Consider the following 27,620-nt stretch of genomic DNA (forward strand, 5'->3'; position numbering starts at 1 on the left):
CCAGGCAGATGGGCCCAGCACTGCCACAGGTCCTATGGCTTGTGTGTAGGTCAGCTGTGATGCACATGGGCCATGGTTCTCATGCTAAAAGGAAACCAGGTGATGATCTGGATTAAAAAAATTGGAAGTATAATGAAAGGGATGCAGGGAAGAGTGCAGGAATGAAGAGGGTGAGTGCAGAACACACGGGCTCTATGGGGATAAGTGGGTGCAGAGGGTGCTGCATGCACTTCGTTATGGCCTTCCCCTTCTCCTACAGCTGCCAGCATGTGGAGCTCTCCGGTGGCCGTCCCTGTGGCCGTGATGCTGCTGGTGGCAGCCACGCAGGCAGCAGCGAAGGTCACCCCGGCACTGAGATTCACCAAGCCGAAGCCATCCCCTCCACCGGGTGCTGCCAACCCTTCTCTCGCCCCCCTCGTGGGAGCCCCGGGCAGAGCCCAGCTGCCCTCCATGAGCCCCGTGGTGCGGGCGGCCACCACGCTCTTCCCCTTCGAGAACGACACCCTGGACACGGCCGACTTCTTCTTCAACTGCTGCGACTGCTGTCCCCCCACCAGCGGGCCTCGGGGGCCGCCGGGGGAGCCGGGGCCTCCAGGTGCAGACCGCGATGGATCGGTTGGCTCACACCAGGCATCTCAGCACGTTGGCTGATGTCTGCAGTGCCAAAATCTAATGGTTATAACGAGCAGTGCGTTAGTCTGCAAATGCTCGCTTTGATAGCGCTGATACCGGAGCTAGGAACTGCTCAGCTGGGGAAGGCTGGCAAAAATGGGGAAATAATATTTTTTTAATACAATGTACTCAAGCGATTTGCACTTCCGTTAGCTTCCACAGCTAATAGAAGTTATATGGGCTGTGGAAGGGGTTTGTGCTCATAGGGCTGATGGAGAAGCTCTCATGTCAGATGCGTTGTGCTGGGATGGCTCCAGCTGACCGAGCCTGCCCTCAGACAGGCACCAGGAGCTTCGTGATCCTATGTGGATGGAAAAGTAAACTAAAAGAAAGCTGAAAAGAAAGCTGGCTTGCTCGCCTTTCCTTGTGCAGCATGGAGCCACCTGCAAGGTTCCTCTTGTGTATTTGCAGATTTAATTCTTTTTAAGGAGAGGGGCAATTACTAAGCTATGGGAGCTGCTTGGATGTGCTCATATATTAAAGACAGATTACTTCTGATGTTTTATGAATGCCTGAGCCCCTGCAGCTTTGAGGCAGCTGAAAGTTGGTTTTAAAAAATCTTTAACTGTAGCCAAGAGCAAAAAGGAAAGCTGTACGATTTGGGGATTGCAGCAGCAAAAGACAAGGGCTGGGGAGCTGCGTGCCAGATCAGGGCATCCTCACCAATGCCAGTGGAAGCCGTGCTGTGTTGTTGTCTCTCCTTTATGCCCCACAAGGGTTTCAGCTGCAATGCACAGAGGGCAGGGTCAGGCCAAACCTGTCTGTCTCACATTTGGTTTGCATCAGCCATATGACAGCAAATAAAATAGCCAGCTCTTACCAGGGTGATGGAAACAGGGTTGCCCTTGTTGCATCCCCTGATGGCGTGTTGCTTAGCTGTTATCACACGTTTTCTCTGTAAAGTTAAACCTCTGAGTTACTAAGATAACTTTGTTGATGTGATTACATTACAGGTCCTAAGGGGGAGAAGGGAGATGCTGGTGTGCAAGGTGTGCCAGGAACCCCAGGACCTCAAGGTCCCAAAGGCTTTAAAGGAGAAAGAGGTAAAGCAGACGAACTGCTCCTTTGGAAAACAAGTGCTATTGTCCTCAGCAGATACCACAGAATTGTAGGAAAAAATATTTTTGCAAAGGAAGCAGATTATGCTGATATGGATTGACACCTTGCGAGATTTAGCATGGCATGAACAGAGGGACAATAACTTGGGTGGTGGTGGGGTGTGTGCAGGTTGTACCGGAAAGCCATAAAGCCATCTTTATGGCTGCTCATAAAGGTCCCACTCAAAACTCCTTGTTTTTGAGGAGTTTTTCCCTCATTTGGGGGCAGAAATCCGACATGAGGACGATACGGAGTTGTCTGCACGGTGGTGCTTGGTGCTGGGCGATGCAGCTGGGGGTTGTGAGGTCTGTTCTGGAAAACAAACATTGCTCCTTGTGCTCAGGGACCCATGCAAAATGGTACCAGTCACTTTCTGTGTAATGATTTCTGCGCTGCAGACAGTGTCACAAATGGCATATTAATGGTGCAATGTCCTAGGAGGCAAAGGGGAGCAAGGCGAGCGAGGAATAAGTGGAAACCCTGGTTATCCAGGCAAGCCTGGGCTGCAAGGTACGTAACATGGGCCGGGAAAGCCATGAACAGTGCGTTGGCCTGTCCCTTTGCTGCTGGTGATGGATATCCTATCCTACACTAATGCTGTAACCTTTTCTCTGCCCCTGCTCTGTCCTAGGTGAAGCTGGAGTGAAAGGCAATAAGGGCAGCTACGGCTTCCCCGGCCTGAAGGGACAAAAGGGCTCCAAGGGGGACACCTGTGAGAACGGCACCAAAGGAGACAAGGGAGACAGGGGGGACGCCGGCGACCCGGGGGTGGATGGAGAACAGGGTGACAAAGGGGAGAAGGGGGACATGGGGGACAAGGGGTATTGTGGGGAGCCGGGGGGGAGAGGCCAAAAGGGGGAAAGAGGGGAAGGAGGGATGAAGGGAGAAAAAGGCAGCAAAGGGGAGATGGGGGCTGAGGGCATTCAGGGGGCGGAGGGAAAGCAGGGAGAAAAGGGCGAGCAGGGAAGTAAGGGTGACAAAGGGGACCTGGGACCCGCTGGCGTGACGGGACCCTCGGGGCCCAAGGGGGTGGCTGGCAGCAAGGGGGGCCGCGGGGCGCCGGGCAGGAAAGGCTCCCGCGGGGCAAAGGGGTCCCGAGGGGATGCCGCGAAGCTCCTGAGATCAGCCTTCAGCGCCGGCTTGTCCAAACCCTTCCCTCCGCCCAACGTCCCCATCCGGTTTGATAAGATTCTGTACAACGACCAGGAAGATTACAACCCTTCCACCGGGAAATTCAACTGCAGCGTGCCCGGGGCGTACGTCTTCGCCTACCACCTGACGGTGAGGGGCCGCCCGGCCCGCGTCAGCCTGGTGGCCCGCAGCAGGAAGGTGGCCAAGGCCCGCGAGACGCTCTACGGGCAGGAGATCGACCAGGCCTCCTTCCTGACTGTCCTGAAGCTGAGTGCGGGCGACCAAGTATGGCTGGAGGTTGCGCGGGACTGGAACGGGGTCTACGTCAGCGCCGAGGATGACAGCGTCTTCACGGGGTTCCTCCTGTACCCAGATGTTCTTGAGATCCTGCTGTAGGTTTAGAGGGCAAAGCTGTTGCTGAGGATCATGCCTCTCTCCCCTCCCTCCAGAGGAGAAATGAGTATCAGTTCAGCGACTCCGCAGTGTATTGGTTTAGTTTCTAGGTTCTGTGATTTTTCTACAAAATGTTTGTGAAAGAGGGATTTCTCTTAACTAGCAGCCCCAAGAAGCGGCATGTCCTTCATGCAGGTGCTGATAACCAAGAGAATCCACTGCCCAAAGGCCTGCAGGACCAGCATGGGGAAGGGGAACCTGAGGGGGCTTCACATCATGGGCTTCAGATTTGTAACCAGCATTATCAAATTACGTGATGAAGCTCCTTATCCAACTGAAATTTTAATCAAGCCAGCTGTGGCAATCCTTGCATGGTCAAAACTCCTCCGGCCATCAGTACTGGTAACCATTGGAAAGTCACAGTTTTGACAAAGGTTGTAGAGTTTGATTCGTAGAGCTTAATCCAACGCGAGCACGAGCAGTAGGTTTCTTCAAATCATGTGAAAAAATATACAAGTATTTTGTCATTGAATCAGAATTATGTAGTACTTTAGACTGGTCATGATTTTTTTTTTTTTTTCATAAAAAAAAATAAAGCTGAGATCCCATAATTAGCATTCAGTAGCATTGGGATTTGCTCCTCTTCTCAGGCAGTCACAAGCCTGGGATGTTTTCCCAGTGATGTGATGAATGCTGGGTCTGACCCCAACACGGGCATGGAAATTGGGCTACTATTTCCCTTGCTCCCACCTTCCTTGCTTAAATTGCCACCATGCTTGCCATATGCTATTTGAATACCACCATAAATCGTGTCCCTCATTTCTTTTTTTTCCACAGCACCAAGGTCGAGTGTTCCTGAGACTTTTTATATATGCTGAGAAAATTAACACGGGAGAACCGCTGTTAAATTTTAAGATAAAAACAAAGCAATTTTAAAAGGTTGATCCTATCTATTTGGTAAATGCAAAGGGTGCTTCAACTCATCAGCTTCTCAGCCCCACTTCAGCATCAGCAATTCAAATATGAGATGAACCAGCTTTGTCAAAGAGTTGATACTTAATTCGGTGCTTAATCTGAGTTAGCTCCTATGTGATTCAAATTCAGAGTACCAAGTATATAAAAGATGCAGATTTCAGTTTATGAATTCCCTGGCAGCTGTTGAATATTGAGGAAAAACAACAAGTTATAATAATAATTTCAGATTCCTGCTGTCACAACACCCTTAATTCTTTTGTTGTGCCTTCATGCTGCTTCTCCTACAGTCCCTGTAACAGATGGTGGTATACGGACATCTGACTAGCAATTTTCTCCTCTCCTGCTGAAGTTTCTTACACTTTCTATATAAATAACCTCTACAAATGCTCCTGAGAAAGCAATGCAAAAATGTGGGGTCTCACAAGAACCTGCTCAGATCTAATCCTCTCCATAAATTAATTGCTTGGCTGTCAGGGGAAAAGAAGAGCTGGCAGCACCACACTAGCTGGAAGAGCTCCTGCTTCCTTACAGACATCCCTGCACAAAATATACCCAGCCAGATTAGGGGGCTCTGGGCTGCTTAAATCCTGTGGAGGTGCCCTGAGAGCAGGTTAATAGGAACAGCCGGAGACAATTCAGGCTATGCAAAGGTCTGGACTCACAGACCTTAAGGAAGGATATGGGATACCCACAGCACAACCCCAGTCATTTCTGAGCTCGAATAATGGATATGGGAGAGCTGTAATGGCACTCTGAGCTGGCTTCTATGCTACATATATATATTTTTGTCATTAACTTAATACCAGTGGAAGGTATTTCTGCTTGAAACCCTGACTGGGAAGGCAGAGAAGCATGCAGGACAAGCTACTGAAATATCACGCAGCTCCTTCATATGTATAAGTGTCTTAGGATCTACAGCTTTGCCAGTAGTACTTTGAATTTAAAGTGTGCTCACATCCATTCTGTGTTTATTTTGAAATAATTTCTTTTCAGATTTAATTAAGACACATTAAACAAGTATCTTGTGAAGTTGAGCCTGTGTAAAGCACAGCGAACAGTAGTTTAGATAAATATAGATCTTTGTAGAGAGGGAGTTATCTTCATCAAATATTAAATAGAATTAACAGTAATGCCTGGAAAATATTGTTTCTCTACACTGTTATCCTTTCTACTTCAGAGCCTTGGCAAAACCACGCGTTGTTTGTTAGTCCTAGTACCGCTAATCAGATCAGTCCACAGCTGGGCTCATGAATTGCCCCAAATTAGTCAAAAATTTCAATGCAAACACATGCACAAACCTCCTCCTTTTACAAGCAGAGACTCCTGGGGCTTTTTTTTTTTTTTTTTTTTTTTTTTTTCTGTCTTCTAAAAGTTACGTGAAACCTGCTGAAAGGACTTGGGGCTGTAGGACGGGCATGGAGCTGCCTGTGGGACCAGATGCTGCAGCATCCTGGCACCTCCACCTGCTCAGGTAGTGTCCCTGAGCAAATCTGGCTGCAAAACTTAACTCAAGCCTTTAATTCTCTCTCTCCATATATTTTTTTTAAACCATGGCATTTGCAGTCTCCCTGCTGTGGGGTGCTCTAGTGAAACGTTCTGCTCCAACAGCTCTTAACTGAAGCAAACTGTTCCGGGGGAAAGTTTTGGAGAATTAAAAATTCCCTCATTTTCATATGGCTTTCCTCATTTTTCACGCCATGTCAGAACAACAGTGAGTGAATTGATTGAAGAGGTACTTTGTCTCATTGCATGCCGTGGCTACAAATGCCAAAATATTTGTTCCGTTTCACTTGTGCTTCTACTTAGTATAGATTTATTTTGTGAAACTGAGTGTCTCCTGTCTGTGTTGCAATGAAGCAGTCTGACACTGGTATAAGAGAAAATAAATGCTCATTGTGCTAATCAAAGAGCAGCTGTTTTCAATAACTAAGAAAAATTATTCCAAACTGACATAAGGACATAAAAAGCAGCTGCTTCTTTAATGAGGATCTTGAGGGCTAAATCTACAGAGGAACTTGGGTACCTCGATAGCAAAAATGTCCCTGAGCCCCATGTTAGACAAGCAAGGCCTCCATATAAAGCCTGGGAGGGGTGAGGGATACCAGATGGAGGATGGGAGGTGCCCTGCATGGTCGTGACTTGCTGCAAAATTCTTAACATCCAAAAGCAGCGTGTGCTGATGGGAAGGAAAATCACTCCTGATGCTTTGATAAAGACCAAAGCTGGTGCAGCTTTGCTTTATGCCATCAGTTTCATCCCCAGGCCCATGAAGTGTCCGGCGTGGTGTCAGGCCAGAGCTGAACTTGCCCTTGCGTGGCGCAGGTCAGAGGCACCCACAGTACAAATCTAGGTCAATGCCCACCTCCCCTCTGGATCTTTCCTTGCCTTTCCATCCCCATCTCTGAGGTTACACAAATGCCATAATATTAACTCAATTTCTGTAACTGTGTTGGCAGGGCTGCGGGTTTTGCCCAGAGGAATGCTGGAGGCAGTGTCCTACAGGGAGTAGCTTGGCTCTCCTGGTGCTTCTTGCTCATGGTTTTTGGATTTCCAGGTGCCAGTGTTTGTGAGCAGCTGGGCTTGCTTTCAAGCCTCTTACTTTGTTCACCTGTTGAGCTGGGCTTGCCCCAGAGCGAGGGCCACCTGCAGAGCCTTAGGGTTGCTGTGCTGGTTGATAAAAGGGATAATGTGGCCTGCATGGAAGGTTTTGAGATGGTGTTTTTGGGTGGCAGAAAGCACCCAAAAAAGGAAGGGAGTTGGTAGGGTCTTCCCCACGAGATTGATGTGCTGGGTCCTTGGCAGTAGCTAGGTAAGTAAGTGCTTGCTCTTACTGGCTGGTTTGGGTAAAAATAGATGAGTTTTAGTGACTTCAAGACAGGAATTCATAATAGGTTTGGAAATACAATATAATAATCCCGCTTCAGGTATTTTAGTTGAAATATATCTCACCTTTTCTTTGGAGACATGTAACTTTGCTGGTATCTGCTTGGTTGTGGAAAGAATCCCTTTTGGAAGGAGAAAATATGCCTTTCAGTGTGAATTAAAATGGATTATAGTGTGATCACTGCCAGTTATCTAGCATGCTTGTAAAATGCTGGAGCTTCTTAATAGAGGATATCTATCAAGCTGTGTGTAGGCTGATATTGTTTTCTAGATATAGCCACCATTATTTATTCACAGTAAGAGCTCTATCACAGTTTTATGTGCCCTATCTGCAAAGCTGTACCTCTGAGACTAGGGTTTCAGAAGTATTATGTGAGATTGTTTCAGAATGGCGCGATGCAATGATTTAATTTCAGGACGGAATGTGGTTACTCTTGCGTGGTGTTACAGGGTCTGGTTTAACAAGAGCTATGGTCTTCCGTAGAGGTGCCTGGACTTAGGTGCGTGTATTAAATGTTGCAAAGTCAATTTTAAGGGTAAACTTGGATCACTATGTCCATTTTAATGATTTTTTTGAATTGCTCTTATCTTCTTTCAGTTAATCCTTTTTGAGTGGAGACTTTCTGTCTTAATAAAGAAGATATCTGGGTAAAACTCTACTTGCTGCAGTCAGACTTTTTTTTTTAATTTTTTTTAAATTTTTTTTTAGTTCATTAAATTTGGGGTAAAACCTCAAACTTCTTATTTCCATGAGATAAAGTTGAGGATGGATAGAAAGTGAACTGGATTTATTCTGGCTGGTTCTTCTCAGTTCAAGCTTTGTTTCACAACCCCCAAAACAATCTGCTTGAGGCTCTTTGGACTTTGAATTGAATTAAAATTAAAATAATAATAAAAAAGGAATAAGTAATATTAGAATTAAAGTCTTTGAGATGTCTTCATGAAACAAATATCTTGTTTGAAATTAATGAACCAGCAATGATGAGCTCCATTACAAGCCACGGTGTGTTGTGTTTAAGGGAGCTGACTCAGCTGGGCTTTGTACACCTTTAGATTGTGGTCATGTCCTAGCGAAGTAAAGTTGAAAAGTTTTTTAGGGGAAAGAAATCAAAGAGAGGGCCAGCAATAAGTAGGACTCCTGCTTCTGCTTGGTAAATGAAAATTTGGAGCTGAATTTCAAATCCCCATCATGCCTCCGGGGGATAGGGGCCAGGTGTGACTTGGTTGGGCTAATGGGCTTGGTGTTTTCAGAAATAATATACAGGAAAAAATTGTCTTGGGATTATTTATTGCAAAGAGTGTGGTGTCATTTGAAGAGTTTACAGAATAGGTTTTTGGGTAGCTGTCATGTTTCTGCTTTTTTTTTTTTTTTTTTTTTTTTATAGCAGGGACTGCAGAACGTGTTTGCTCTTGGCTCCTAGCTGTTCCTTGGCTGCTTTCCATGTCCTCCCCAGCCTGAACTGCATATGTAACACTTATGTGCATCTAATTCAGTGTTACGCTTTTAACCAAAATATTTCAGTAAACTGTTGTAATTCTATTTCTCTACCTCTCCTTGCTTTCTTGCTTTCCAGGTACTTTTTTTTTTTCTCCTGAGAAGGCTCTTACCCAACAGTGGCATGTTATGGTAATGGATCACTTTTCAAAGAGTTATTTTAGTGAAATATTTTACATGTCAAGGCAGTTCCAGAAGGGGGAAAAAAAAATATTGCTCTGCATAGTCTGGAATGGGGTTTCTATACATGCTGTGTGTGTGAGCCACCCAGCAAGTCCTTAATTGCTTCTGCTAGGAGAACCAACTTTTCCTTCCTCTCCACTAGTGATGCTGAAAAACCTGGGTTGACTTGGATGAAAATCAGTGTTTTTCCTAAAGTTTCTCCTTACTCCAGATTGCAGCATAGCAGCCAGGCACAGAAGGGGTAGGATGCAGTCTGAAAACTTATTTTCAGTTTCCCTTCCATGTTTCTGGTGGATGCTGTTTGGAACAGATATGTTTAACTTTTTGGCAGCCCCTCCAAGATCCTGCCGTGCCAAGCCCTATATAAATGTGGAAGGCTCCTGTTCCTGCTGCAGACTTTCTCTTTAGGTGTTTGATGGGAGATGAATCGTCTGAAACAAGAACTTTTTGCAAAAGGGTTGGTGCACATGGACTGCTCTAGCCCAGTTCTGCTTCTTGCAGGGAGTCAGGCAGACCTCTGGGAGAGGAGGTGACCAGAGACAGCTCTGTTTTTCTTTCTCTTGCACTGATCTGGTAAGAGATCGACGTAAATGTCTCCTTTAGTGAGGATTTAATTGCTCCTCTCATAGGAGGAGCTATGAGGCAGTGGGAAAACTGCTGGTGCATGCCTGGTAGAGGAAACATCCATCCTTACTTTATTTCTAAACCTTCCCTATAGTTGCATCTTGCTCACCTTTATTTTCTTTCTATACCTTAAGCCTACTGTTCTCCAATGGGGGGGAAAAAAAGAAGCTATTGGTAAGTCAAAGCTACTTCTGTAGAGTTTATTGCTGCTCAGAGAAGGAGCCATGCTGAGTCACCAAGTGGAGAGAAAGGGCTGGAAAACTGGAGTTTGCTGTGAGGGCAAGGTCATAAAAGCAAGCTTAGGGGCTGATTTTAGTTGGATTGTGATTCAAATGAGCGATACTCTATTTTATGGTGCCCGTGTAATGCTATTCTGACATTTCTAGTCAGCTACGTAAACTTTCATTGCCCCATAACAATTTATTAAGCTAGAGGGTCTTTGCAGATATGTGGCCAGCTTAATGCAATTGTCTGCCATAATTATTCATTGGTTTGGTATTGAAAGGGTACCAACCTAGTCAATAAAGATATCTGCTTATGATCCTCACAGTCTTGGCGTTTGTTCCATTTTAAAGAGTCAATAAAATGTTAGAATAAAACAATCACTTTCACAAGCTAAATTGTTGTTTTTCCATTTTGACTCTTGCCCTTTTTCTGTTGGTATTCAGCTGCATAATACAGAACAGTAAATTGGCTTTAGAGGTTTAAGATTGGGGTTACAGAGAATAACTTCACAAACACAAACTGTAAGGATTTACATTCAGAACAGCTGTGGCCCTAGAGAATGCCATGGCTGGAGGAAAAAAGTTTGCAGCTTGTTCCAGAATGTTTTTCTCTGTAGTAAGTGAAGAAACTCAATCGTCAGAGGTAAGGTTGAGAGCACAAGAGATGTTTCTGTTTCTTCCCATTCACAACAAATCTTACAATTTCAAGTATTAAGTTTATGGTATCAAAACCCAATTAAAAAATGCTGTTAAACCTGACAAATCCTCTTAGAGCTTTCAGTACCTCTGTGGCATGTGGATTGCAGCTCTTGATGGCACTCCTGAAATATGCCTAGCAGAGATGGTTTGGGGGGCTTTGCTCTGTTATTGGTTATGGTGGTCAGCCACAATAGCCCAGGTGTGTGTGATGGTTTTCTGTTTTCCTACCAAGTCCTCAAAAATCTGGAATTTGATCTGCTTCCCATGCAATGTGTTCAGTATTTAGAATACGCGGTTGCTTAGTGTGACTGCTTAAATAGGGACAATTTAGAAACCTCCCTTCCTGGTTACTGCCTTGCCCTAGAGGTCAGAGAGTGTGTAATTTCTGCTCCCATGGGATTGCAGGGGCAGGTGCTGGTGCAATGCTGGCGGCTCTCATTGGCAGGGCATATGCAGTCCTGGGCATAATCTCTGGTGCCAGTTTTTCTAAACCTTCCATTTCCAGTGGGTAAACTGAAGAAGATAGCTTTGTAGGATGCTTGTAGATCACAGGGGAGGCCATTAACTCTTTTCTATTCCTCCATTGATGTTGGAGGCATTAAGTAGGGGGGTTGAGGAGCTGGGCTCAGCTTCTTGTGAGAGCTCAGCAAGGATTTTATTCATCCATAAAACGGAGCACCATTTCCCTGCCTCAGAGGATAGCTGTGGTGTTATCTCTCAAACCATCTGGGAGGCACTGATGTTTTAGGGAAGAGGTTGAGCAATAACCAGCAAAGCATTTTGATGTCTTCTCAGAGTGGGAACTGGGAAGGCCAAGGGGGGAAAAGCAAAACCTGGACATGTGCAGCCGTGGCAGCCTGAGACCAGGCAGCCTGTGCCCAGGGCTCCTCTTGTGGGTTTGTGCCAGGAGCTCTGGAAGGTTTCTGCAGGGCTAGGAGAGCTCTGGCAGATGAGAGGACAAACCTCACCCTCCATCAGCTGTCTTGTCCCCTTTAATTTAAGCAGTTCTGCTGTCAGCTCTGTAGCTCGCTTTCCTGCCTTTTTTGTATGTATCAACGTCATCTGCCTCGCTCCTCTGCTTCAGGAGATGGATCGAGGGGCTCTGATGTATGTAATGAAAGCTGATGCCTCTTAAATTGCAGAGCTGCCCTGCTTTTGATAGCTGGTGAGCAGGAGGGCAGCGGGGGCTCCCTCGGGCTCTGCCCGTTTCCCCACTGTGACAAGAGGAGCACAAACTCCTGCCTGGGAGCCACGGCCGGAGCCAGATCAGAGGAAGTGAACGCCACAGATGAGAACTTTTATGAACTCTTCTTTAGTTTGTAATGGATACTTGGAAGGCCCTAATTACACAAGAAAGCTTGGTATAGATGCAGCATTTTCACCCTTCAAGTAAAGCTCTGCTGCTTTTATGGCTTTGCAAGTAGGCTGAATGGCCTGGGAGCATCAGGGCCTGACCACGACCACCACGGCCCATGGTCCATCTGTCAGAGGACTTAGGGTCCTTCCAGCATGCCATTACCTGCTCTCCACAGTAGATTAAACTGCCCCACAAATGCAGCTGCAGGTAGCTCTTCATGGCATGTTCCTCTGCTTTCCCACAGAAAGTGTAATTAACATGGCTGCAAATGAGCTCTTTCAGCAGTTTTCCCCACTGTCCCATAAAATGTGGAAAAATATGGGTCAGTGCATTTATTAGCTAGACCCTCTGAATGTGCACAGCTCTGTCGGCTCCTGGCACTTAGCAATAAGTCCTCTGCTCTCCCATTAAAATGCAAATTGCAGGAGAAAATGTCTTCAGGCTGGTGGGTTTCTAACTTAGCTCTTCTGGTGCTGCATGGGAAGCTAATGGGAGAATTTTTCACAATCCCCCTCATGCTGAAAGAATTGGCTGTTTGAGGCTGATATTTAATTAGTTCTGCTTCTCCTGGATAATAAATGAGGAGAAGGGAGTTGATGCATGTGTTACTTCTGCCTGCGATGATGACTTGAGGGAAAGAGCGAGCAACTATGAACTCGCCAACAGCTTGGCCAGGGCTGACACAGATGTAAGTGGAGGTTTCCATCTCTGCAGTGTGCTAAATATAACTGAAAGGCGGATGGGAATGCCTCCGATCATAAGTAAACTGCACCTTCAGACTGTTCTGCTCCTTTCATTCAGCTCTGTTCCTTGACTGATGTTGGCAAAAGGATGCTGGAGCCCCTCTCCATATAAAATGAGTGGTGCTTTGGAGAGTCCTGGTGATGAGCACTCAAATATTCACATTTATGAAGAACTAGATTTCAAATTTAAGTAACTAGAATGATGCATTTTCTTAGACCAAACATGTCTGGTATCATGCTTGGACTGAAAATAATTTCAGAGCAAGTATTTATAATGCTTTGATACTCTTGTTCTTGGGTCACTTCCTGATACCTGTGCACCTATGCTACCCACTCAGCACAGCTCTGTGGCAGAAGGAGGGAACAAAATACTAGAGCAGGCAGGCTGAAAGGTTGGAATATTTCTGCTTTTGCTCAGGATAAAAGCTTGGGTTTCCTTGTCTGTGCAGCCTGCCTCTCTTACCCTGACTTCCAGTGTTCAAGCTCCCAAAGTCCTTAGGCAGCCAACTATATATGATTTAAGAGAAAATTTCAGGAGTTCCTCTTAATAGAGAAAGGTTAGTTTTCTGGTCAAAATGGGATGTGGGCTGTATTTAAAAAATGTATGCTTTCTGACCAATGTTTTCTCTGAGACACTGAATGTTGATGACACCAAAATAATAAATTGGTTTTAGCAATCATCACAACTTCCATCTGGAGGTACCCGAAGAGAAAAGCTTTGTCTATTCAAGCTATGCCAATGTGAATTTTGGTTTGGGCCTTTCCTTGGCTTTGTTTCCCAGGTAAATCCTGTTTGTGGTTCTGATGCTATCGCTGCCCTGATGGGTGGGAAATAGCTGCCAGACTAGCAAGTAGCTCAACCCTGTCAATTTACCAAGTAGATGGAAACAGAGCAGGGACTGGTGTAACTGTCTTTCACTGCCAAGTGTAATCCAGGTGTCTGACGGGCTCCTGGAGAGAATACTTAATGCTCATGCAGCCCTTCCTTTCTTTCTCCCCTTCTGCGAAGGGCAAATGTCAATGATATCTCAGTTTATCTTGGTGTCCTCTGTCTGAACAAGACGGTAGCCTCTGACTTACTGGAATCTGCATCTGTGGATCTGGCAAACAGTTTCTGGACAGGTGCAAAGCAACGGGGTCTGGGAGGAGGACCTGCAGTGCATATGCTATTTCTAGACACCGTGTGTTACATATAATCTGTAATGTGAACTGAAGGTAATGACACAGCACTGACATGAGAGATGATGAAATCCTCTAGACCATCCTCTGCCTTGGCAAGGTTGCTTGATCTGAAATGTTTCAAAGAGAAATGACGCCAGGAAAGCTATTAATTGTGTAAGGGATCGTGCTCTGTGACTTTAACGCCCTACTAATTTAAATATTAAACTCTAGGCGTTAATGTATCCTGAATATCTCACCCCATCAAGCTGCTGATGCACAAGGTAGGGTAACTCACCTTCTGGGCACAAGTCCCACCAGGTGGTTTTTTGTCTGACCCTGGTGAGCACACACCATGCAGGGTGGTGGTTGAGCCCAGGGAGCATCATGAACAGCCCAGGGGAAGGGGCTGGGGGCACATGGGGTGTGATGGCCTCGCTCCTCTGCAGCACAAAAAGCCAGGAAACAAATACAGGGACCTCTGTGCTACAATGACTAATGTTCAGTGCTTAAGATCTCAAACTGTCCCCTTCATTTTGTTAAAAATGCAGCCACGCAAGAAACGAAAGTTTAATAGTCACTTGCACATAACTGCTTTGTTTTGTCGTTCTTCATACTCAGTTTATAGCTGTTTGTATTCTGCATGCCCATGCTCTTTCTTTTTTTTTTTTTTTTTCTCCAGAGTTCTCTTGCTATCCAGATTTTTCTTCTCCCCAGGGTATATCTATTTGTTTGGATGACTAACTTGCTTCTCCTGTACAGATCTGAATTTTGAAGTTGCTGATCCAAATCTCTCCAATGATAAGTCATTGTCCATCTGTTTGCTTCCTCCTGAGCTTGCAGTGAGCTGCAAAAAGGATCAATGTATATATAGTAAGCATGCAAGTTAGGATAGACAGATTTAGTAACAAACAGCCTTGTGTTTTGTTCTTTCCATGTTCCTGTTGGTGTTTGATTTTTATTTTTTTCCTCTGTTGGTTTCTGCCTCTGTAACCTGGTCCACTGGTTCTGTGCTTCTCTGTGGCAGTTAATGGGTGATGCTCACTCCCCTGTGCATACAGCTGTGTCTCCTCAGGCTGCAGGGATGGTTAATGCCACTTCCCAATTACTCATTAGGATTTTCATTTTTGGAGTGCTGAAGGAGTGGCTGACTGACCCCATCACTAATGAGGGGCTTTGTTTTCCATCCCTCAGACAAAGGAAGTCAATACATGGTGAAATTACACACACAACCACTTGTGAAGAGGGGTGCTTCCCATGTTCTAGTGATAGCTGGGCCATGCTGAAGGTGGTTTTCATTCAGGTGAGGTTCATTTCTGGGAGCTGCTTTCTTCCCTACCTGCAAAACAGGGCCAAGAAGAGCTCCTGCCTTCAGGAGTCTTTGTGAAGGAAGATCCAAGGCGAGCTGGTGTCCGGAGAGTGAGCGGCTTCCAGGCCCTTGCTTCTCCTGTCTTTCTTGCCCAGCTGCTGTGACAGGGATTGTGACACGTGAGATTAAGGAAAATGCATTGAACTTGTGTTTTCTCAGATGTTTTGTAAAGCAGGGAGGACAAAAGAAAAGAAACAGTACAGCTTGTACCTGTAGACAAACCTGTTACCATTAGGCAAATAGGGTAACTGTGCTCATCTTCAATGGAGAGCCGTGTCCATCAGAGTGCCCTGGGCTGGATACCAGCTCTCAAGGAGGCAGTCCCCTTTGCTGGGCTTATTTTCTCAGTATTTGTGCCTGGATGACCTTCTGAAGAAGGTTTTTCTGACTTCCCACTGTGGTGAAGACCCAGGTTCTATCCCTGGTTCTGGGCAACTTTGTCCCAAAGCTGCTGCTTAAGCCTGTACCTTACAAAGCCTTTCCCAGAGGTTTTATACAAAACAAAAGCAGCAGGACCAAGGGCAAGCCAGGAACATTGCCTGCAAAACAAGGTAGCTGAGGTGTGCCTGTCTGCTGCATGTGGGGCTTAAGCAGGAGATTACATCTGCTGCGAGTTGTTTGTTGGTTTGCTTTAGGAACCAGTTAAATTTTTTAATTATCTGAACATGTGTTACCGACAGAAAAAGCATAATTTGTTTCTGGATGATGGAATTTCTGAGCTATAAGCAGCTATTCAAGTGATACACCCATGCATACCATCACCCTGAAGTACTGAGATTTAATAGTTGCATTGCTGTTGTACGCAGCCTCTTGTTTGTAGCACCTCATCCGACTGCATCCTTGCAGGTTCATGCCTTGTATTTCTTAAATAGTTAATTAAAATGTTAAAATCCATTTAAATAAGCGATGGATCATGGCCCTATTTGCATTTTGAACAGCTTTGTTTGGACTGAGCTAGCTGTGCTGCTGTATTTCACCTGGCTATTGCCGAGGCTGCCAGGGAAGGGGAGGGACAGCAGATGGCAATGTGGTGCCACAAAAGGACCAGCACATCGAGGAAATCCTCGTCTGGCCTACTGAATGCCCTGAGAAATCAAGACGACAGATGCCGTGTAGGACCTTCCTTCCTCACGCTGGGGCCGTGGGGAGTTGGCTGGGGCTGTAGGGATGGAGGCCAGGTAGGGCCCTCTGCTTGCACCAGGCTGTGGTGAAGGTTGGCTTGGATTTATGCTCCAGAAACAGCACAAAAGGTAAAGCTTGGGTCCATGTGCAGCTCCCTGTGGAGGCTGTGTAAGTCTCAGGGCTCTTCCACCTAGCTGAAGAAATGGGTGCTGAGGGCATGCGAGTATGGTGGCCACAAACAGGGGCCAGAAATTGCTCCTGAGCAATCTGCCTGGTCCAGAGGTCCAAAGGCATTAGCAGAAGTTATCGAATAAAAGAGATGGAAAATGATACCTGAATGGCAGTCCTGGCCCATCTGGTGGCAGAGAGAGACACTACAAGTAGAGTAATAAATGCTTTATTTGTAATGCAGTTTGGCTTTTTTTTTCCCTTCTGGAAAGATGCTCTATGAAATTATTGTGCTTCACGTTCTTCAAGAAGAAACTTCAGACACTGAAGTTTGAAGCCACGCCAGTGGCTGCTTCCCAAACCCCAGGGCTGGGCTTGAAACCGGGCTTTTATTTCTTAGACAAAAGTAATATTAATTAATATAGGAGCTGAGTGATGTGGGAGCTGGGCTGGGGAGCAGGGAGGGACTGTGATGGGGAGGTGAGAGGAGGTCGGTTCCCTCCTGTGGGGTCTGTGCTGTTAGCTTCTGCTGTGTTGCTCAGCTTCAAGCAAGCATAAGTGATATTTCTGTTTAAAACACCTCTTATACTACAGACTTCTTTTCTCATTAGGCTATAATGTGAGGATTTCTTAAATGCTGTCAGCAACACTCACACCAGTCTAAGCTATTTTAGAATAGCAATAATTATTTTTCACTGGAAATATCTCTTACAGTAATGTTCTCTGAAATGTGCTGGAGCAGATGGGAATAAGAAGAGATGAACATATTGTTTTTTATTCAGCGTAACTTAATGGAAGTAGCCTTTAAAGTCAAATGGTTTAAAACTGATTTTTACACAGTTTATATGTATGAAAGAACAACTTCTGTCTCATCAGGACACCCAAATGACTAACACCAGCAAAATGTCTCATTGTGAGAGATTAAATAAATAGTATGGGCATAGAAGAGACAAAAGTGTTATTAACATCAGCGAGGAAATAAATTAAATCGTGGTGAATAGGCTGAAGCCAGATGTGAGGATCAGTTACAATGAAGAAGGCGTTGAAGTATGCGTAGCATAACGCAGCTTGACCTTTACTGAGAGACCACCTCGACAAGGTAGCTGAGCTTTCTTCATCCCTGAGGTGGTTGTTTTACAGTATTTAATCACTGGCTTTCAAATGTCAAACAATTTTAGGGGGGAGAGGCAGCGTGTGCCACTCAAGTTCTTAAAAACGGAGACTTGACCATGAGCAGTAGCTCGGCTCTGTGCTTTTGAGCCAGACCTCTGTACAGGTGAGGGGTGGGCAGAGGGCCTGGCGTGTCCCCATGCATCCTTCTATCAGATGCTTTGACAAGGATGTGCTGCTGATTGCTGTTGGGATGGGTGCACAGCTTGTTTGGGGGCTGTTGAGTGTTTTAGGTGGGAAGATGCCCCTGGAGGTCTTCAGCCCTCCACCCAGCTGAGGCAGGGTCAGCTTCAAAGCCATAGCAGCTTCATCTGGCTCCTGTGGTAGCACCTGAAAGAAGTTAATTAAGATGATGAGGGGAAATGAACTTTTTTCCCTTGCTTTCCTGTATGCTATTTGAGAGAAATTTAACCGTGATATGGGGAGGAATATCTTCATTGACTTTCATAGACAAATGCCTCTTTCAATTTAGGCTTTGACACTTGTTAAATATCCCAATGCAGCATCTTATCAACATTCTTGTTGTTTCCATAATATAACTAATAGCTGGCTGTTTGTACAGCATAACTACTCAATTCATACCTGCACTTCACATCAGTGCGCTAGGTTTTGGGGATAATAAATCTATCAAACAGGTGCAGTAACTGCTTGCCTTTAAGCTTAATAAGATTTATTCATGTGGATTTACTCTGTGCAAGTAGTAGTCACAGGCTCTATTGGCTGTAGCTTTGCTCTGTTATTGTATAAAGATACCAAGGCACAACAAATACCACTTGAAAGCAGAGGGCTGGAATATCACGGTCTCATGAAGATAGAACAGTATTTGCCATCTTTGGTGCATTGAATATTCAGCGCTGAATACGGCTCTGCTGTGAGGGTTACCCACTGGTGAATCCAGATGAGAGGAATTTGGGTGATGAAAATACTGAGGATAAAGAGATTGGAGGCGAAAATGCTTGATAGATCTGCAGTTCTGGTTTTATGAAGAATTTATTTAAAAGCACTCTTCCAGAAACTACAGTTTAGACAGACTTTTTCATTGTGTAACTGGGGAAGTCTGCTGCGAATCTTGATAATACTGGGTGTACTGATCTTTGTCTGTGAGTGCAGTGTTCTCCCCAGGTCGTATTTGTTCCACTTTTGATGTTTACACGGGAATTAAGGGTAACTGCTCCTTGGCAGGAGGACAAAGAGCTTTGTGGATGGGAGAGGAAAGGAGTGCCCTGTTCTGCTGCGTGCACCTCTGAGCAGGCACATCCCAGTCTGTGGCGCTGGTACGGGCACATCCCAGCCTGTGCTACTGCTGCTGTGATCCAAGGTACCTGGCCAAAAGCTTCCTGGGAAGTTTTACAGTCCTGTAGGGTGTGTGACCCTGGCACCAACGTGAAAACTGTAGCCTATCTTTTTGCACCGGAGACAAAGTAAAGAAGAACAGAAATTTATTATTATTCCATCCCAGTCTTCATGCTCTCTGCTAGGAGGCACTCTGCTCTCCATGCCATTGGCTTCAGTGTGTAGTTTTTGAACCCAGCTCTTGCAGCCTGCCTTGCCCACTCTTCCCCCTGGGAGAAAGGGCTGTGCTGAGCTATTAATTCCAAGGCCTGTCCCACCAGACTGGCTCCTGTGCCATTTAAAAACAGCAGAAAGTGTTCTGGGATCCAGCTATGCAAGGGGTTGACTACAGCCCAAATCCTGGCTCTTACTCCTGAATTAGGCTGTATAAAGAGAAATGGAGTTTCAACATTTATAACATAAACAATAATAATGAAAAAGTACCCGGAGCTATTAAAGCAGTAATCACAGTTACAAACAGCCATGCCACCATCTCTCTTGCTATTTCAAAGTAAAACTATCCATTTGTTATTCACTGTTGTTATCTGTGTTTAACTCCAATTGAGTGGAAATAATTGTTATTTGTAGTTGACTCAGTCACTTTAAGGAAAATAACTTTAAAAAACGCATCTAAATATATTCTTTCACAGGCTCATAAAACCTTCCTTAAAACTTTAAAATAAACAAACACGTATGAGCTGCTTTTCCCTGTGGAGACCAAGTTCATCTGCAACACAATTAGAGTTACAGCATTTCCTGGCAGCCAAAAAGAGTAATCAAGAAGTAAAACTAGAAAGATCTAAGGCATAGAAAACATAATTTAAAACAAAAATAAAGCACTTGAGTGAAAAACAAACCTTACAATGAAAACAGTTTTTTGGTAACAAACTGTCAGATCGGTCAAACAAGGTATCTAGTTAGCATAGCCTTATCTTTGTTTTATTTTGAGCTCAAACTACAGGAATCTCAACAGTTCCAGCATCTGAAGCGAACCCGCGGATAACAGAAATAGTCCAAATTCAGTACAGAAAGCAGCACCTGGATTTTTGGCTTTTGGGAGAGGTGTGCAGCCTGACATGGGGAATCCCCAGCCCTCGGTGCCTGTGCCAGCTGCTGACCTGCGGCACTCCAGATGTGCGCTGCCCTGCAGACAGGCTCCTGGAGGCTTCATTTCACAGAGCTGAAATTGGAGGAGTTGCTTAATGCCACTAGCTTTGCTTTGATGGAGGTGGAAAATATTTTCTACTGTCACTTATATTTCAGCACTTTGTTCATGCATATTTTTAGCAATATTGTATGATACGGACCTGTTTTTACTGGATAAAGTGTCTTGGTTTTGTAGAAAAGCTAAATGTGATATTTTTCTCAAGTTGCTGTAAGATGTAGGTGCTCCTACATCAGACGAATATGCAGAGTAACCTGCTAAATGAGCCCCATGCTGTTCTACCATAATCCCAATGCTGCATGATGGGTCTAGGACTTCATTTGGGCAAAATGAGAGGGTGACTGAAAATCCCTAAACAACTTCATCCTAATGAAAAAATCTCTCATAGTGGGCACCTTGAAATATGTAAAAGTTATTACCAGTCATTGGGGTATTATTGCAAAAGTTTCTTCTGAGTGCTGTGTCACTAAGTGATACTAATAAGTCAGCCCTGGTAAAAACACCAAGGTTTAGTGGGGCAGACATTATACTTCTGGCAAATAATGGGGTTTTCCTGTAGTGCTTCAGGAGCACCTGGCAATTTCCTGCCCCTCCTCTGAGGAGGATGTGACTGGGATGGGATGGGCTGTACCCTGGCTCGGTGCTCTTATCAGCCCAAATGTCTCTAAGGCGTCCTGGCTGCGCAGGGATTTATGGTGAATCGTTTTCCGTGAGATTTAAAGTGACTTCAAATCTGCCTAAGATTTAAAAGACTTAGAGCAGGGAAGCTTTAGGGATTTACAGTGTTTTTGAATTTGCAAATGCTAGAAATGCCATTATCTGAGCAAAGACTTTATTAATCAATGTAAATAAAACCATTTTTCTTTCCACCAGAAAGCTGTAGAGCAGCTCCTGAACTTGTGGGGAGTGTGTGGTAAAACATGCGATGAACAGAAATCTGTAATTCCACGCCCTGGATAACAAGGAGCTATTTAGAGCCAAATTGAGCCGTATCACTCAGGTGTAGCTCAAATCGTTCGCTGGATCCTCTCCATGTGCGTAGCCTGTTACGAGGACTGAAGCCCGAGGGAGTCCTTCCTATCAACACGAATGAACTTTGGAGGCAGAAGGATAACATTTATCTCTGCGTGGCACACCTGCCCTTTGAGGACGACTTCTCCAGAGGGCTCAGTGCTGGCTCACTTTGTGAGGCCTCCCCAGTAAATCTCCCTCCCTGCGAGTGGCTCTGGGCTGTTGCTGTGCCACAGGACCCGGTGGGATCCTGAGCTGGCCCCGTAGGCTCTCTGTGGGGTGATTTCCCCCGTGATGCAGGCTGCTGTTACTGGGTTGTGCAGGGGAAGAGTTGGTGACGTGCGATGCTGGATGGAGCGCTGAGCAGCATATGGCTGGTCCGCAGGGAGCCTCGCGAGTGATTTGCTGTGTGCGCTATGCAAAAATGTTTTGTTTCGACATGCTGGCTTCCTGGATGGAGCTGGTGGTGGGCTGCTAACTGCAATATATCAGTGAGCTCAGTAAGGTTGGTAATTCCGGTCTGTGCCAAGCTCTGAGGACGCTTTGACAATGTGAGTGGCTCTGCAGTGCTAACCCCTGTGCTGGTGGGTGCTCGGTGCTCCTGGTGCATGTGGCCAACGTGAACACAGGTGACCCCAGAAGAGTCAAAGTGAGAGATATTAATGGGTAGTTCCACCTGGAGCTATCCAGGGTATGGGATCAAACCTTAAATTGCTTTTTGAGAAGTGCTTCTGGGCCTGGGCGGGCTCACTGTAACACAGGCATTGCGACCTGCTCTGGGGTGGCACAGAAAGGAGCAGGCTGACTCCTCTTCTGCTGACTTTTGCTAGGTTGTGTGTTTATAATCCAGCAGCTCTCTTGAAACTTTGTCTGGCCCACTTCATGCTTTGAGCATTTACTGGAGTTTGTTATGTATAAATTGTTTTCTTTTCCACTGCTGACTCTCCCCAAATATTCTACCTTTTATTTGTGCATTAACTTTGTCAAAGCATTTCTCGACTTGACACCTTCTGAGGTTTGTCTCCTATTACAGGGGCTTTTTAATGCTTTGCAGTGGGAGCTCGCCGTGTGCTGGTTTTCCTGCTCTTGCTGATTACTTTGCTTCTTACCCCTGACAGCCCTTCAAGCTCCCCTGAATGGAGGTGTCTTCATGCCGTTTGCTTCCTCGCAAGCAGAGTCAGCTTTTTAATACCAGGGAAGTCTGAAGGGAGACAAAATGCAAAGGATGACATTTCTGAAGAAGAAAAGATTTGCATTTTGTCAGTTCTTCCATTCAGTGTAATGACAGTGTTCAGATGCAGCAATGATTGATTCTCTCTGCTGTTAAAGTCTTCCTTATGCTTCTGAGTAGGACCACCAGAAATCCAGCTAGAGCCATTTGCAAATGTTTTTTTTCTTTTTTTTTTTTTTGCTTATCCCTTTCAAAAAAGTGATTAAAAAGTAAAGTAGTTAAATAACCCATTCTGTCAGCTCTCACAGTGTATCATGTTCCTGTGTCCCTTTGTACATCATCCTTTACTGAGCTCTGTTAAATTGTACCCATGCTCTAATGATGAGCTCTCCTTTTTCCTTCTGAGCCATGGACAGGATATTCTTGCAGCTTAACATGATTGAAGTGTGCTGTAGTCTCTATATCACTATTGCAAAGTACTTAAAAGTGATACTTAAACCTTGCGTATCTTAAATTATCTTATATATAAGGATAAACAGTCAGTTTAAATAAATTTCCCCAAATCATGCAATGCACGACAAAGCAGGCAAGAGCAGAAGGTCTGCTTTTAGCAGGTAATGTACCAGCAACCAAATGGGAGTGGAGTAGTGGCTCCCGAAGGGCTTTGCTGTTAGGCAATATACTGATTGATCAGACCAGCTTGACAAGTCCAAGGTAAACTCAGTTGTTTATAAACTTAAACTAAAGCCAGAATATGTTCTGCTATTCTGTTTCATGAATTTAGAAGAGACTTCTAAGATCATCTAGTCTAGCCTTTAACCTAGGACTGCCAAGTCCATCATTAAACTGCGTTACTAAGGAAATGGTGTGTTGGATTTGTTGGTGAACTCCAGGCTGATCCATAGTGGAATTTTTACTGCTGAGATCATGCAGATTTACTCGGTGTCAGCTCGCCTGCTTTATCCTATAGCCTGCGTGTATCTGTATCTAAAATGACCCTTGAGGTGAATGTATAATGATTGTGAGGAAGTTATAACATTCTCTCTCCAAATTGTCTGAGAACACAGTAAGACTTTTTGAGTTCACTTGTAAGTCAGTGTTAGCTTTTAATACATTCTGCAAATACTTTCTAGCCAGTGGATTTCTTATGGACAATTTGTTGCAAGCATTTGAAATCCATATAATGCCTTTTTCTTTAATCAGTGGTATAGATTTATCCTTGGGCTCTGCCTGGGGCATGACCTAAAGCCAGCAGTAGCTGTTGAGTTCTTCCAATGCCATTAATCACTAGAAAAACAGAGTATGTTAAAGGTCTGATTTTGATTTTACTCAATCCTGTTGGTTTGAACAGGGTTACAAAGACTTGAAGGATGTTGCATCTTCTCCAGCAACTTTAAAGAGAATGTTCCTATCTTTGGACACATCATTTGTAGCCTATGAAAGGCAAACTGTAGGCTTTTATTACCTAATCAATGGTTCTAATCAAGTTTTATAGGAAGGGTGGGTTTATTTTATGTTTTCATAAATTCTTCTCATTTTGTCTATCAATATTTACAAGATATTTGAAAAGTTGTTTGAAAAAGAAACCCAATTCTGTCTCATGTCTAGTTTGTCAACTGAAGTCTTAAATCTCTGTCCATGTTACATTAAAAGCAGAATCAAGGAAGTGTTTGATAACTGCCTATTAAATCTGCTCTCCTAAATCAAATCAAGACTAGAGACATCCCAGATGGAAACTCATCTCATTCTCATAAACACACTTCATGCACACAGGCACAAGGCATGGATACTAATGAATCACTGAAATAAAACTCTGGTGGAAATCAGAAAACCCACGGTGCTAAGTCTGTTCCCTGTGCCCTTTTTAGCACACTGCAGTTCGTGTCTGTACCTGTTCTGTCACCGAAACAAATAACACGGGGTATGAAACCTTTGAGCTGCGACTAGAAAGGATGCAAATTGGATTTCCAACCTCAGACTCCATCCTTAACCCCTTAAAACAAATGGGCATACTTTCCTTGTTGCTGAGTACTAATTGAATGAAAATGAAGTTACCTAGAGGATTCAAAAGCCCTTTGGTGACCCTGGGGAGCCAGAACACTGCAGTTCTACCTGTTCTGAGCAGGATACTATTTCTTTCCTTTATTTTTACTGGAAAATGATGGCGAAACTGAAACGGAGGGTGCAATAGTGAATATGACATCTGAAGTACAGTACCTAGACTGCAGGGTGTTTGAAGTCTCTAGCAGTTCATTGGAAAACAAAACTGAGCTCTTGCTTGGGAAAACTTTGTGGTAGATCAGTGCTGGTTCCAGTGTTTCAGAGGTAGCACTGGGGACCAGCTTCCATCCATGTTAAAGCTCATTGCCTGCTCTCTGTCCTTTGGAAGGTGCCAGGGAACAGGAGTTATTTCAGCAAGGGAGCCTAAACTGCTGATAGTGGAGCTGATTCTTGCATTAGCTGGTTTCCAAAATTGTTTCTCTGACCTCTCTAGCTTAGTTTCTAGAGACATCTCCTTAGGCATCCCAGATATTTGGTTCCAAATTTCATAATATTGTACATATGCTGTATGGATTTCTGTAAACATCTGTGAATAAGACTATTTTTGGCTTTAGTAAGATGCTGGGAGAACATCTTGTTTTGAAATAGTGGCTTTAATGAGACTCTGCACAAAGGAAGAGAGAGGTATGTGCCCTAACACAGCTGGGTTTGGAGCATGGGGGCATTTGGGGCTTTTTTTTTTTTTGTGAGGCTTGAAGCAGTTGAGTTGAACATGTAAAAGAAAGTTTATTAAACTTTTTAAATCTTATGAAATCTGAATATCAGTGCTTCCTCTGAGAAAAATATATCTAAAGTTTATAAAAATGACTCCCGTGGGATAGTTATGATTTAATCTGAGGCGTAACTGTTGGGTTGGAGCTTGAAGTGAGCTGTTACATCTAGGCAGAGTTGGGATAGGTATACTGAGGATGTGAGAACTCAGGAATAAAGCTCTCAGTCACCCCCCTTGCACATGCAGAAAATTTAATCTGTCACCCAGCAGCAAGTGCAGGATAAATGCCACAGAAGGCTATCAGCTGCGTGCACAGCCTGCTTCTGTCCCCCAGGCTCAGTCTGAGCATGGGAATGGGGTGGTCTGACCCTGAAGGATGAGACATACCAACCTGGATGAAGTTTTGTTCCCCTTAAGGTACCACCATGGGTCTTGTGATGGAGCTGAGAGCCATCCTTAATGTGAGCTGGTACCACACAAGCAGGTTGAGCCTGCACATTGTAGGGCACCTGGGCTTCCCCAGCCCAGCATGATGGGGCGGGAGCGCATGTTTAGCCAAACAGGCAGGTATTGGTAAATCTTGTCATTTGCAGAAAATAACTATTTTTGTCTCCTGTCACTTGAAAATAAATACTACTTGCATTTTTTTTGTGTTGAAAGTAGCTTTTTCTCCCTCAATTATGGTCTTTCTGCTCTATTTTCTGATGCAGTAGTTATGCTATTTTTTTCCAGAGAAAGATTTGGAGTTTGTGTTGGTACAAAACATGGCCCTGAATCTCTGCTCGTTTGATGCTTTTTGTTTCATACAGGGGATGTTACAGGAGATGCTTCATGGGACTTCTTGCAGAAGGACAGTGAATACCAGCCTTTGAATTGCCAGGTCACTGCTCACATACGAGCAGAGGTGTCTTGACCCTTAACTTTTTACAGCAGCAGAAATAATTTGTTTGCTTTCTGTAAAGGTCTGCTTCCCTTTTGTTTTGGTGGAGGATATCTGTTTATATGGACATGCATAATGTCGTCCAACTACTCAGACTACTGATTTAGTTCAAGGACGGGATCAGGAGATGTTGCCAAGGGATTTGAGGTGCCCTTCTGTTGTGCAATATTGTGTCCTATTTTCACCGGAGCTTATTAGTTTGCAGACGTCTTGTATTCAACAGTTACTGCGTGTTTTAATTTATGCTGAAGTTCTAATTTATTCATGGCCAAGATGATATAGCTGGATTATTAAGCCTCTTAATGAAGATGTTTTCCAGGGGTGGCTTTATTTTGTGGCTGAGCAGGAGCTGCTGGTGGAAGCCAGGTGGTGACCTGTAAGGATGTGTCCACTTGTGGTCTCACCTCTGAACCAGGCTGGGTCACCTTTCTTCACACCTCCTTCTGAAGTCACCATCACTTCTTCAGAAGAAACTGCTCATGAGTAAGAGGCAAAGCGTTGCATTTTTGTTAAATATATTGTCATGCAGACATGGGGAGTTCTCAGCTGTGCCCCCTGTAGCTGGTCTATTACAGCTGGCAGGTCCTGTGGTGGGCTGCCTCCAGCAGCGTTAGGGTACTGGCTTTTTAGGCTTTCCGTGGCAGAGACCATAGAAAACCCTTACAGGATATCCCTTACGTTAAAAGTAAAAACAAGTCAATAGTAAAAAACAAACAAACAAACAACAGCAATTATTGCAATTTGGTAAATCCAGCCAATTCCTCTGGCTGGGGAAACTCTCTTCCCTCTACTGTCTGTTAGGGGTTGATATTTTTAGGGTGGCTGTTGTTTATCAAACAAACAACTTTTTTTTTTTTAACCCCCAAAAAATTCACTTAAGTGCATTCCCATAAGTGGGGAACAAAAAGCGGAGGTCTTGAACCAAATAACGCTCCAAAGGAGCTGTGAAAGCAGAGGCACAATGCAGTACACAGCCTGCGCCTGCTTTCGTGCTGCCTTACACTCTCTGCTCACGGCTGCCAAGGACGGTACGTGTGCTGCGCATAAAGCAGGGCAGGGAAGATGCTCTTATCTTCTGACTAGTAATTAACCCTGAAGCTGAGCTCCTTCTTGAGTAGGAGGCTGGAAGAATAGTGGTGGAAGCAGGTACTTATCTGATTATTTCTCTTTGGTTCTTCTTGACATGCTGCATATTTATTTCCAGACTATTTCTGGCTGGCAGGAGTTACTGATATTAATGATGGGTGAGACTTTCAAAAGATCCTGAATCTTAAAGCAACTTTGAAGCCAGTTTCCTTTAAACTCCCTTGAAAACTTCAGCCAGTACAAATTTTTTAAGCTTAAATAATTAAAATCTTGCATCTGTGTGATCTTGTAGTTATTACTCTTCATTCCTAACTTTTTTTGTGATCCAGACTAGTAAGTGCATTTCTGGGACAGAGGAGGGTATTCCTATATTGCTTTAAAAATTCTTAGGCAAGTGTGAGAAGACCTTGGGAGAAGAGTCTTTAACTTGTATCATGGAGCCGGTGAGGACATTCAAAGGACGCTACATCTAAAGGGTGTAACAGGCTATCTGAACCAATTTTTGCACCGACTGACTCAAATTTCATACAGCATTTAAAATCCAGAATGTAGTTTGGATTCTGGTTTTCCACAAACCTGTTTCTGCTTTTTGCTATCGTAAAGGGGTAAATCTTTTTCATTGAAATGTTAAAGAAAGCATTAACTCTGATCAGTATTTTGGTGCTCTTTTGCCATGAC

At 44.5% G+C, this 27,620-nt stretch overlaps 1 protein-coding gene and 1 long non-coding RNA gene across 2 annotated transcripts in view; both read left to right on the top strand.

Annotated features, from left to right (window-relative positions):
- Positions 1-267: 267 nt before the first annotated feature.
- Positions 268-3,911, top strand: OTOL1 (otolin 1). Its single transcript, XM_068692206.1, has 4 exons — positions 268-595; positions 1,626-1,715; positions 2,209-2,280; positions 2,402-3,911. Exons 1-4 carry the CDS (start codon positions 268-270, stop codon positions 3,295-3,297), a joined length of 1,386 nt encoding a protein of 461 aa, XP_068548307.1. The 3' UTR covers positions 3,298-3,911.
- Positions 3,912-6,930: 3,019 nt separating this feature from the next.
- LOC137861176 (uncharacterized) overlaps positions 6,931-27,620 on the top strand; it is a 78,041-nt gene continuing 57,351 nt past the window's right edge. The window contains exon 1 of the long non-coding RNA XR_011099448.1: positions 6,931-7,078. This is a non-coding gene — a long non-coding RNA (uncharacterized lncRNA). The remainder of the gene's footprint in view (positions 7,079-27,620) is intronic.

This window comes from Anas acuta, chromosome 9 (genome assembly GCF_963932015.1).
Source record: "Anas acuta chromosome 9, bAnaAcu1.1, whole genome shotgun sequence".
Lineage (NCBI taxonomy): Eukaryota > Metazoa > Chordata > Aves > Anseriformes > Anatidae > Anas > Anas acuta.

Excerpts from the sequence above, each read along its gene's own strand:
- OTOL1 (XM_068692206.1), top strand. The coding sequence starts at position 268 with ATGTGGAGCTCTCCGGTGGCCGTCCCTGTGGCCGTGATGCTGCTGGTG. Across the intron at positions 596-1,625 it reads GGGGGAGCCGGGGCCTCCAG|GTCCTAAGGGGGAGAAGGGA; the intron begins GTGCAGACCGCG and ends ATTACATTACAG. Across the intron at positions 1,716-2,208 it reads AGGCTTTAAAGGAGAAAGAG|GAGGCAAAGGGGAGCAAGGC; the intron begins GTAAAGCAGACG and ends GCAATGTCCTAG.